The sequence below is a fragment of the Antennarius striatus genome, chromosome 23 (assembly GCF_040054535.1).
Source record: "Antennarius striatus isolate MH-2024 chromosome 23, ASM4005453v1, whole genome shotgun sequence".
NCBI lineage: Eukaryota > Metazoa > Chordata > Actinopteri > Lophiiformes > Antennariidae > Antennarius > Antennarius striatus.
The window spans coordinates 710,855-723,986 of NC_090798.1; the positions used below are offsets into that span (position 1 = coordinate 710,855).

The 13,132-nt window shown below is 44.1% G+C and overlaps 1 protein-coding gene across 5 annotated transcripts in view; it reads left to right on the plus strand.

Annotated features, from left to right (window-relative positions):
- arap2 (ArfGAP with RhoGAP domain, ankyrin repeat and PH domain 2) overlaps window positions 1–13,132 on the plus strand; it is a 93,097-nt gene that overhangs the window by 45,143 nt on the left and 34,822 nt on the right. For all 5 annotated transcript variants that reach the window (XR_011034407.1, XM_068308128.1, XM_068308131.1 and 2 more), the window contains exon 15: window positions 7,828–7,953. Coding sequence is in view for 4 of the 5 variants with exons in the window: in XM_068308128.1 (XP_068164229.1) it covers window positions 7,828–7,953 (126 nt within the window). In the remaining variant the exon portion in view is untranslated. The remainder of the gene's footprint in view (window positions 1–7,827; window positions 7,954–13,132) is intronic.

Below are 13,132 nucleotides of genomic sequence, written 5' to 3' on the forward strand. Positions count from 1 at the left end.
CTCAGGGATCCGAATTTTACATAATATATTCACTACATCTGTGCAAATTCACTGGCGCCAAGCCTGTTAGGGACTCCTAATTGCTAGGAAGGGTCACCTGGTCACCATGGTGATAGCCATTACCTGGAGATGTGCTTAAAGACACACATTCAGACAGACAGACACTGGAGCGGTGGTGTCCATCAGGACAGTGGAGCTCCAGTGGATGGTCATTATGAATCCGGTTGTTGTGGGACTCCAGCATTAAGAAGCAGACAAATATGGAGCTAACAAGACGCTTACAGTTGAGACGGATGCCCAACTAGACTAACTACTGCAGGCAGGAAGCACCGGGGTGAGGAGGTGAGCCTGAACCTAAATGTCACCCTGACAGATTCACGCTGAGATGTTGCCGCAGGGACAGAAGTCAGAGCAGTGCTTTACAGTGTGGGACTGTTTGGCACAGTGGCCCTCAGGAGGAGACTCCGAAAAGACACCAGATGTTAACCCAGTGTCACATGAAACATTAAGGATGGTGGAAGATCCTTAAATGTTCAACAACTGGCAAAAAATAAACATTTATAGACTTTTTTTTTAAAAATCTCGTTGCAAGTCAAGAGGAATCTGGTCAGGTGTACATGAGCAGAGCTGCCAGCGCAGAAACAGTTTGAGAAGCAAATACCAATAAACATTGAATATTTTTTAAGCCACAGTGAAAAAAGAACAACTTTCAATGTCCTGAAAAGGTTAAGGCTGCACTTGAAAGTAGCGTCCGTCGGCCCTGTGTGGCTGCATTCTAGCGCCGGACAAAACGCTGTGGGAAGTGTTTGCATTGGTCATTTGCAGAGGAAGACTTTGATCAAACAGAATCTGAGCTTCTCCTGCGTCGGTGTTGAGTCTGCCAGAGACGGGGAACCGTTCCCCTCCTGACGTCGTCCCCACGGCGCCGCCATGGTGTGGACGGCGGGCAGATAGAGGCGACAATAGAAGGAGGTGTGTTATCAAAGAACAGCTCAGACTTGTTTCAGACATTTTGACCTCAAGTCACATCTGAAAACATGTCCACAAGTAACAGGGAGACAAATACGCTGATGACACTGTGCTTCATGTTCCTTCTGTTATTTCATCCCATAATGTGGCTGAAGAAGAGATCTCTTCTGGTCTTAAACTGTAATGAATAAAATAATGAAAAACATACTTTATGCCAAATTCTGCATCGGTGAGAAATGAGGATGAACGAGCAATAAACTATGATCACACACCTGGAACAATCCTCATTCTCTCTCTAAATTGGAGTATCTGTGGAAAAACAACAACAACATAGCTGCTGCAGCTTTTTACAGTCTGAACTATTCTCCTAATTTGCACAAAGAAAAATAGGAAACCCCCCATATTTCCTCTGGATGTAGTTTAGAAAAACAAAGCTGTTCCTCCTCCGTCTCCTCTCACCACAGCGGCCCATTTGTGGCTCCGGCGCGAGGACGGAGCAACTTCATTAGCGTCTCCTCTCTCGTACGTGAGCGCACACGCGGGGGCCTCGGCGGACGTTGTTCTCCCGCCCACACCTGCTCGCCCCACAGCACCTCGGAATACCTCAGGAGCATGTTCATTTACATATTGTCATCCCAGATTCCATTAAAACACACCGGCGGCGGCTCTCCGAGGCAGCGTCTCTTCACATTTACGAACTCCTGAGGCCAGCGCCAGTGATGGATCTGTCCCCGATCGCCAGCGGCTCCCACTCCACCAGCTTCTTGTGTATTTTTATGCTCCTAAATCATTTGTTACGTCCAGCGTATTCCCGTGTGTTACACTCGAGAGGGTACCGGCCACATGAATAAATATCAAACCATAAAAACCCGTGTGGAGCCGCCTTCTTTGGGTTTCATCACTGAAACAAAAAATGGTTTGAAGTCAGTTAATGATTTTACGTTTTTTCAAACAGATAATGTCAGAAAACATTTCAGCAGCGAACACCGGCAGTCTGAGTCAAATATTGTTTGAAGGTCTGTCTACATCAGTATGGCTCATGTCTAACAGGGCTGCTAGCAGTGTCTGTCATGTCTCTTAATGTGATGATTGATATAACGGCAGACAGGGAGTGCAGCTGTATTTCGACCTGTGTTGGCACCAATTTTTACATTTTTGCAGTCAGAGCGGTTAAAAAACCATCCTTAAACGAACAGTTGTGGGTTGGAAATTCCCCAAATAATCAGCGTCGCCACAAATTGGAAGTCGTTCTAGACAGAAGCATCAAGTGATGGGCGAAATATGTAAATGTAAATCCTCAAAACGGCACAATGATCATCTTGTTGGCTAATTTAGCGGGGGCTAATAGTGTTGACAGCGTTACTGTAACATCTGTGTCCTGAATGGGCCACACAGACAAAAGGTTTGGCCAAGAGGCAGTTTAACACAAAGATGTTTGACATGTGACTCTGTGCTGGTCCTACTGGTCCCACTGGTCCTACTGGTCCTACTGGTCCCACTGGTCCCACTGGTCCTACTGGTCCCACTGGTCCCACTGGTCCTACTGGTCCCACTGGTCCTACTGGTCCTACTGGTCCCACTGGTCCCACTGGTCCCACTGGTCCCACTGGTCCTACTGGTCCTACTGGTCCCACTGGTCCTACTGGTCCTACTGGTCCTGCTGGTCCCACTGGTCCTACTGGTCCCACTGGTCCTACTGGTCCTACTGGTCCCACTGGTCCCACTGGTCCCACTGGTCCCACTGGTCCTACTGGTCCCAGTCAAACTGGAGCTACGACCCAAAAACTGCTTTGTAAATGTTCCAGGAATTAACCCATCACCATGTTCCAATCAACCGGGTTTAGAAAATAAAAGCCTATTGGTCCCTTTAGATTTGTTAGACTTATATAATTATGATATTGTTTTGCCGTAAATCTACAGACTGGAAGGTCTTACGAAGGTGTTTTACAGTAGAAATTATTATGAGGTCCAAACTCCAGTTATTATCTAGAGCACATGTGTCAAACTCAAGGCCCGGGGGCCAAATGTGGCCCTCCACATCATTTTATGCGGCCCGCGAGAGCATAAAAAGTCAGAGCGTCTAAAAATACATATAAACACATTTGATCTGTAAACTGTAATGTTTATACTTAGATTGCATTGAGTCACATTTAGCTACATTAACTAGTTACATCTGGCCCTTTGAGGACAGCCGTGATGCTGATGTGGCCCTCAGTGAGAATGAGTTTGGCCCCCCTGAAGTAGAGTTATTATGTGGGTTTTTCGTCCTTAAGGAGATAATCAGCTTCTCTTTATCAACATGTTTTTTGCAGTCTGAATAAAACCCCACGTTTTCACATTTGGAAAGTAGGTTTTTTATGAATGTTTGACCTTCAGTGGTGACCCGTAATCACATGTAAGATGTTCTACTCCATTAACTTTCAACCAAAAGAGTAAAATTATAAGTGAAAAAATAAATGCCCGTGTGCACGTATTTATTTTCTAAGCAGCCGCATATTTTTTTTCAGCTATTCCCAATTATGAGAAAACAAACTCTTTTTTTCGTAGTGACTTTGACTTTTTTTGACAGCAGCACAAAAAGCTTTGAATTGAAAATGTTTGGTCATTTCAGAAAAGCGTCAGTGGTTCAGGAAAGCAGTCGTGTGTAGATGGAGTGGGACTTGTCACCCGGTAACGCGCCGCCCGTCCATCCTGTGCTGACACGCACAGCGGAGGCAGGAAAGGCCATTTGTTGGAGCAAATGGAGCAAACGTCGAGAGAGGTGAACGTGCTGCTGTTTGTAATCAGCCCTGTGTTCACATCGCATCACCTGAGCTACCAAACCCACGCCAACCCAAACCGACGCGCCATCTAAAAGCAGCTGCAGGCTAAGATTGAAAATCAGGCCTTTGGTGGTAGAAACCTAAAAACGTCTTCACAGCTTTGGAAACTGTTGACACTGGTGTAGCATTTAGGATGTGGGTTTGAACTGAATGAACGCTGCTTGTCTGACGCTTTAGGCAACAAAAAATCAACGATGGACTCTCTAAAGTCAAGTAAAATTTTAAAAAAAACTATTCATCCCCAAGGGGCAATTGAAAGCACATAATGCAGGATTGGTGTAAAAATGCAAACATACATTGTAAACATGAACGATAACATGAATGATAATTAAATAGTAACATCAATACACTGTTTATGTTATATAATAATTATTCAAAACCTAGTTAGTGAAAAACATAGTTCAAAAACCTAGTTAGTTTAAATCCTGGTTAAATTAGAGCCTAATTTGTTCAAAACCTAGTGGGTTAGTTAATGTGTTCAAAAACTAGTTAGTTTAAAAACAGAATTAGTTTAAAACCTAGTTAGTTAGTCTGTAAGGCCGGGTTAGGGTTAGGCTGAAGGGGTTCCACAGGGTTGAAAGTCTGCATGGAGGAAAGAAGCACGGTGCCATTCAAGGTCTGGAACAGCTTTTAAGAGTCTTCAACAAACAAACAAATATTTCAGGAGGTTTTACAATTAATAATGTAAATTTAGTTGATTTTATGTTGGTATAACTTTTCTACGGTCTATCATTCACAAAATACCATTTGATTCTCCATTGTGTTGTTTGTTTCAGTCTTCATTGGTTTAATTCATCAGCATCTGGTCTGGCTTTGGTTCCTTTGCAGCGGTTCTTTATTTCTTCATTGTAAAGGCAGGAATGCGATCACTGCTAGTCAGAAGTACTATCCTTGGTACTGTCCTACTTTTCTACAAACAAAAACTGTGAGATGTTTATCTCATAAAAATTGTACATATAGTGACTTTAATGCGGCATGTTTGATTTCCACCCTGAACAACTTGAGTGTGTTACTGCAGGACAGCGACCCCCCGCCAGCGCCCCGACTGTAAATCTGTGGCTGGAAGCATCATCTAATGCCTGGACTGTAAACCCAGCAGTGTAAACATGTAAATTGTGTTTCATGGTGGCTCTCCGCTCCACCCAGGAGGCCGTTGTTCTGTAAAACCGAGCTTAACAGGGATGCCTCTTACTGTTGACATCATTCCACTTCTTCTTAAATGACACACCACGGATTTGGAGGCAAAGATGTTTTATTGTTGCCACCCCAGCATCCCTGATGCCTCCAATCTCTGAATCTCGCGGCACATTAAAAATTTATCCAGCAGGCTTTCTGTCTGGATAATAAAAGATGAACACCAAGACATACACACCCACTCACAGACACACACACACACACACACACACACACACACACACACACACACACACACACACACACACACACACACACACACACACACACACACACACACACTCTGAATCTGAGGCTCTGTTTTATTTTCCAGCCTGTTGTTTGCAACAAAGATCCGCCATTTTCTTCGGATGTGGTCGCTGTTGTCAAAGTTTTTAACCGATAAATGTTCAGCTGTTGGATCGGGACATTTCAAGCAGCTGTTTTTTCCCCACAATAGCTTTAATTTGTAAAGAAAAGTGCTTTAAGCCAAAGTGGGATCGGACGTAGATGTTTTCTGTAAAACTGAAAATGAAAGTGAAATAAAAGGTAAAATCAGACAAAATATGGGTTTTTGTTTGGACTGATATCTTATTATCCTGATGTTTGAGACCTAAAACACCTAAAAGCTTTGGTTTAACATCAAGTCGACTAAATATTCTAAAATCTAATGATATATGACTCAGGACTGATTCTAAATTAATAAAACAGCTGACTCTGAACTGGACCCATTTGTGTTATCTACTTTGTGCGCCTTCAGTGTGTGTGTGTTTGTGTGTGGCGGCCCCTGATTGGCCCCGCTGGCCGCTGCTTGTGCGGGACCACTTTGTGACCATCGCCGTGGGCGACCAGATGGCTAATTGAGCACTCTGTCATGTCACCTCCCTTCGCTGGGGACCGAGCCAATCAGCACGGGCCAGACTTCTCAGCCGCCACCCCCACAGACATCCCAGTCCCGTGTTAACGGAGCCCAGCTTTAGGGGCCCCGAGGGACCGATTCACACAGCCTTTTTACAACTGATACAGCATCAAACCGCCGGCTTATTTACATTCCTTCAACTGGAGTGGTGTGTGTGTGTGTGTGTGTGTGTGTGTGTGTGTGTGTGTGTGTGTGTGTGTGTGTGCGTGTGTTAGACTCGTGTCCCTGCAGTTTGCTGATTACATCCTGTCAGATTCCATGTATTTATGGTGCTGCCATTGGCAGACGCTCCCTGTGTCAGATTCCAGGCCAGATTACAGATGTTGCTAACCCAATCTGTGTGTCATCATCTCCTGCACCACATCAAAATAAATACTAAACACTGCACTCATTACTGTGATCACATGGAGTAAAACGCCCGTTTCATGTAAGGTGTGATGTTGATTTAATTACTACATTTGTTTGCAGTTTCCCCCCCCCATTTACAGTCCATATTTATGATGCATCTGTTGGGACTCCCTCATTTGATAATTAAATCTCATTGGTCACTAATTATTATTACAAGAGAGACGCGAGAAATGCTTATAGCATCAAAACATAACAGCTTGCTCTAAAAAAGTCACACACTGTCAGTTTGTTGTCCACTGTTAAAAATTCAGTGCGAGTGGGAGTGTGTTACCCAAATGATGGGTCTGTACACCGTTAGCGTTTTATTTTTAATCATGAATGGACATGTTTTAAGCATTAAATTTGACTCTATATTATAATAAAGTCCAGCATAGTCTGGCCTGAACCGATGTCACAGTTCCCACATGTTAATGAGTTTTATTCAGATTTACAGAGGTTGACAGCTTTTCAAAATGGTTTTAACTTTAAATCGATATTATGGAAGAAATAGTACGATAATATCTGTTGAACGTTTCACATTTCTGTCATCTCGTCTTATAATTAGTTTACAGGTGTTTCAGTTAAAATATTTATTCACAATTTCAACCCAAGGTCATGTTTGTATTTTAAAAATAATCGCATTACATATTATAATTCTTTAACTACTATTAACACTTCTATGTGATATAATCTATTTTATAGAGAATTTAAGAACTTAAGAATTTGAGAACTTTAAGAATTAGACCACGGGTGGTGACAATCATACAGAATACACACACACACACACACACACACACACACACACACACACACACACACACACACACACACACACACACACACACACACACACACATTCAGAAGAAGCTGTCTTGTTAAATCGACTGTAATCCTCAGCGGCCCACAGACGAAGCACCGCTGGTGTCAGTAAAGGGTGAAAATGCCGCTTCAATTAAAAGCGGTTTCAATTAAGGTTATTTTTCCTTTCCTGATGAGAGAGCTGGAGGTCGTGAAGATAAAATCTAGAAGATATAGCCTGGGCCCCAGCAGAAAATGGAAGTTTTGAGAACGATAAGGTGGAATGTGGAGAGCTCTTAAAGTGGAGAACAAAGGATGAGTGGAGGCCGGGGGTAAGGAGGCGACGGATTCAAACGGACACGGAAGAGGAGACTAAAGCTGTGGGTTCATCTGTTCACTAAGTTAGCTGTAGTTTAATAATGTTTTCTGCTGCCTGCAAGATCCAGAAATATCTCAGTGTGTAGCCTCCCCCAAGGGAAATTCTGTTCACAACGAGGTCAGAGGTCAGGGTCGAGGACGGAAACCATGAAGCTCTCAGTCAGCCGTCGACCTCAGAGTCCGTGGGCTCTGGTTGGAATGTATTGAGGTGTTTTGTGTGAATAGTAGAGGACAAGGTTAAAAGTGTGAAACTATTCTTCAAATTCAAGAAGATGTGATTGTTATACTCTTTAAATGTGTGTCTTCAGAAGTGGACATGAACGATCTGATTGGTGGAGAAGCCGTTCTTTGCTCATATGTTGGGTTTCCCTCCCCTTCTAGATTTCCCCCGTCTGGAGCCGTGGTCGGAGAACTCTTCGCTATCCGAGGCTTCCCTCTTCATGGACGGCTTCCTCTACATCTCCTCCACCCCCCTGAAGACGACGCCGGACCGCCGCGGACGAGACGGTGGGTGTGGACGCCGTTACTCAAACCCCTGGCGAAGCCGATCAATCCATCGGTCCATCTGTAAGCAATTTAAACGGCGCGTCTGTCAGGGGTGTGAACCCATTAAGACCTGATCGATCAATCAGTGTCGGCCAGTCAGCTGTCAAAACGCCGTTTGTTTTAATCCCAACACCAAACAGTCCAGTCGAGACGATCAATGGATCCGTCTTCCAGATGAGTTCTCAATCGGACACCTGGGAATACGAGTCAGAGAAGGAATGTTCTACAGAAAACTTGACCAATCTAACCGAGAGATGATTCCTTCAAAACGTCTGGACCACCTTTCTTTTGTCTTAGGAGGCAGTTTAAAAACAGCTACTGAGCTGCTGCTGAACCTCCTGATCCGCGTCTGTCCCTCTTCTCTAAGTAGCTGGAGTGATTCTGGGGCGTTTCTGCAGTGTTTCTAGACCATTTCTGGAGCGTTTCTGGAGTGTTTCTGGAGTGTTTCTAGACCATTTCTGGAGCGTTTCTGGAGTGTTTCTGTTATCTACTTTCTGGAGCGTTTCTGGGGTGTGTCTGGAGCGTTTCTGGGGCGTTGCTGGAGCGTTTCTGGGACGTTTCTGGAGCGATTCTAGAGCGTTTCTAGAGCGTTTCTGGGGCGTTTCTGGAGCGTTTCTGGGACGTTTCTGGAGCGATTGTAGAGCATTTCTGGAGCGTTTCTAGAGCGTTTCTGGGGCGTTTCTGGAGCGTTTCTGGGGCGTTTCTGGAGCGTTTCTAGAGCGTTTCTAGAGCGTTTCTGGGGCGTTTCTGGAGCGTTTCTAGAGCGTTTCTGGAGCGTTTCTGGGGCGTTTCTGGAGCGTTTCTGGAGCGATTCTAGAGCGTTTCTGGGGCGTTTCTGAAGCGTTTCTGGGTCGTTTCTGGGGCCCGTGGATAATGAAGAGAAGGAGCCCGCTCTGCTGCTGCCCCTGGGGAAGGAGGTTATTGGGAATGCTGGTGGGGTCGGAGGGGAAATGGGAAGGAAAGAGAGTCTCTTAGATGGGGGGGAGATGGGTTTGGGGGGCACAGCTTGCGGCTACCTCCCACTTGAACCTCCTAAAGTCGTAGAGACATCCGTCTCCATTCCCATCACCCTCTCTCGCCCCGCGTTGCTCACGCCGGCTAATGAACAGGCAGAGGTCTGGGAAACTCCTCCTTGGTGGAGATTCCTGCCGCTTGTCTGCAGAAATTCTCATTATCTGAACAAATGGAATTCATTTTCATTTAATTTGCTGAAGGTAATTCCAATGTATTTTAATGCGTAGCTTAATTTCATCGCTGTTTCTGGCGGTGAGGATGTTATTGTAGTCGCTGAAGTAATTACCGAGTTCTTGAAAGATGGTGACCACCTCACAAGGAAGGCTTTAAATACATTTGTTTTAAAATAAGATTAATGGGGTTATGTTTGTAAACCGTTTTACGTCGAGTTCAAATGGAAAATTAGTGTAACTGCTGTCAGTAAGTCCCGGATTAATTTCATTCCAGGTCTTGAAAGTGTTTTTTTAACCGTGTTGTTGTAAAGCTGGGATGCATCAGGTCTGCTTTTTCAGTCCATTTTTGTTCCTGTTGTGCAGCCTGTGCTATTTAATTCACCCCCCACCCCTAAAAAAGTCCTTGCAGTGTGCTGCCAGATAAATTCTTTGCTATTTCATCTATTATGGAGTCGTACAAGTTGGGCTTTTGTGCTCTTATGGTGCTTTACTTGCGGCCGCAGCTGTTAAATAAATTCAAGGGCGATTGGGTTTAAAACTTCATGCTTTCCAACTTCTTCAATCACGAGGAAGTGCTGTCACTACTTTGCAAGCATGAGGTATTTTTGAATGTACTCCAGGATGCCGGCTAATGGTTTGATGGTCTATAGATACACCCAGCTTCTTAATAATTCATAGGTTGTGCTCAGGGCTGAATAAAAGCACCGCGCCGCAGCTTCTTTAAGTTGATTTTATTCTGGAGCTGACCTCAATAGGCGCTCATGCTTTGATTGTTGGAAGCTAAATTTAACGTAACTTCATTTGGCAGTTTTTGTAATGGCCTTGACAGAGGTGTCATGGGTGGGCATGGAGCCAGTCCAGCGTAATGGAAATGAACACTTTGCTGCTTTGAACCGAGAACAGAAAAACAAACCAGTGTGTGTTCTGCTGGTGAAATAAATTAGGATATAAAAACTGTTTTTCTTGTTTTGTTTTTGACTGAAATCAAAGCTTCTCTGTACTTGACTCTGCTTTATTGGCTGTTTGTGCTTCATGCAGCTGATTCTAAAGAGTGAGTGAGGCTACCTCCGATTTAAAGAGGTGTCGATCCTTTATGGAGGGAAGAGACTGAATTACAGTTATGTTAACATTTTATTGTGGACACAAATCTGTGTGAATATTAAATTATTCACATCTACAAAGTCAAATTCTTTGATAATAGATCAAATATTCTCTGTGATTTATGCAAAAATAGTTTTCAAAGGATGGTAAATGATTCAAATTGCACATTAGTCACATTTTATATTTCATGAGGAGTACATAAAGCCTATTTAAACTATTTGTGCTCATATATTATGCTATGTGGACTGTCTTTACTCATAATACTGCCTCTCTGCTGCTCTAATTGAGCGCTGCTGTTGCTCAGACCAGAAATCCGTGTCAGACGCTGTTTTTTCCTCTTTATCTCGTTTCTGTCCATACGTCCCTGTAATGAAGTGGGCGGTGATGCTGGCGCAGACGGATCGTTCAGATCCCTTCAGTTTCTCCATTTCCATATCCAGCCCCCCCCTGACAAGTTGTCCAGCAGATGTCTTCATTGCAGATATTTTAGTCTGATGGTGAGATAGGCAGACAATTGTTTGGGGGGCAGACGAGTTAGGGAGGGAAGAGGCTGATTTGGTGGGAAGGGGCAGAGCCTCCTTCTTTTTCTTTTTTTTTTTGTTGATGCAGACTGAAGTGGACGTCTGTGCGGCGGTGATAAAAAGTTTCAGGGGGCATTTGCAGTTAAAAATAAAGTCCGACACAATCACAGTCAGGACTTTGCAGCAACAACAAGATGGTTCGGTTGCCCCGTTGGTTGCCAATCATCATGCTCGCCTTCCAAAATTGGAACATTTAGGAAATTGCTGAATTGGGGGAGGAGGTGGGAAATAAATCTGCAAAGGAGAGCAATCCCACCTCTCCTGTGGAAACTGGTGAAACGGGGGCGCTTTGGCCTGTTAGCTAATTGGCTGGATTTAACCGCTGGAGGCGCGAACCACGGCTGGCTTCCGCTGGCGTCGTCTCTGACGGCTGCTTGTGGCCCCCTGTGGAGAACGGCTGGGCCACCGGGCCGCTGTGTGTGTGTGTGTGTGTGTGTGTGTGTGTGTGTGTGTGTGTGGGAACAGCTGGCAGTGGACGCAGCTGCCTGATTGTAAATCAAGCACTATTGTCCGCCCCATTGCGCTGATGCTCGTGTCGCTGGTTGCCTCCCGCCTGCTGAGGAAACGCCGCGCCACGAGGACAGAATGGAGAAGGATGCTGACGATCTGGTGAAGCTCTCGAGAGGTTTCACAGCCATTCAGCGCCGCATCAGGAAGCAGCGTGTGCCACAAAACCCAACACAGCTGAAGAATGTTTGCATTCAACCAAACACAACCCTTTCTGTCCGATTTTGATTATTTATTTGGCCGTAAAAATGTGGGATTCCAGTCTTCAATGCTTGTCCTCCGTTTACCAAATCACAATCCAGAAACTGCAAAATATGCAACAGAATCTTAAATTATGTTTGGAGTCCCTGCAGATTTTTTACCCCCTTTAACCCCCATCCATTTGTAGCATCTCTCCTATCATGTAAAGGTCTCATATGGATCTATTCCTGGGGGGTTGTTGGACATTATTACAGTAATTCCTCAATAAAAAGGTTGTTCTTGTTTTTTTCTCACTGGTTTGTTCCTGATGTCTGGAACCATGATCCCGGAGCAATTTGCTTCCAGGACTCACTGGGGGGTTTAAAATTCATCACGTGTCCCATCATTGATGTAGGAATGTGTCAGACGCTGCCTGAACAAGGAGACTATCTGGGTGCCACACGTGCCAACATCCAAATCACATCTATTAATATTTCCTGTGTATTAGGACATTTGATTCTCCTCTTTTGCGTATTTCACGTTCTGTACCCTTTGGGAGTTTTCATACCCTTGACTAGAGGTTTTCACAATGACGAAACCTCAAAATTAAGCTCCTGCGACCCCGTTTCACCGTACACCTACTTCTTATGAGTTCAGTCAAAGTTTGGTTTTATTTCTATCATTTTCAGAAACCCCAAGAGTGAAAAACTTCTCAGTGATTGAGAAGAAAGAGCAGTGAAATGATCTTTTTCAGTCCAAAATTTATAATTTACAACTCCTTTTAACTAATTACATCTAAGGTACTTCATGAAAAGTCACTAATATAATCACTAAATTGTGTATTAATACACCTAATAAAGGGATTTAACTAAAAACCTCAAACATCAACCTGCTGGTTGGTAGAAAAGCTCCTGTTGTAGTGAGTTTCTTCTCTGGAAGGTGAAAGGGTTGTTTGCTACACAAAAAGTCAGGTGGACCACTGAAGTCATTGGAATTCATCCTTTGGGCATTTTAGATGTTTGTGCCAATTTCCATGCCGATCCGTCCAGTAGCTACTGAGAGATTTGGCTCAACAGGAACCTCAACCTCACGGTGGAGGAAAAAGTCACGGGTTCACTGGAGTCTCTTGGTTCATCCTCTGGTGACCATGAATGTCAAAGCTACCTCCAGATCCATCTGGTGAAGATAATCCAGTTTGGCTCATCCAAGCTTCAAGCAAACAGGATCATGTGTTTGAAAAGGTGTTTATAGTGAACCTCAACTCAGAAAGTTTTGCCAAATCCATATTGCTCTCTAGAAACCACAAGAATGAGAATAAATCAATTTACCTCGATAATCAATGACATTTCAGCCTTGCACCAGGCAATAATAGCAATTGACTCCAGTTAGGCAATCAAGTGTGGCCCTTAAGACGATGATTGTGTGAGGCTTTCAGACTGAACATCGGTTTATTACCGATTCAGAGGAAGGACAGAGAAGGAATATCTACAGGAAAATAAATCCAGAAACATTAAGGTAACGACTCTGCTGGGTAATGATGGACATGACATTTCCTACACAGCTTTAGCAATCCACAGACACGTT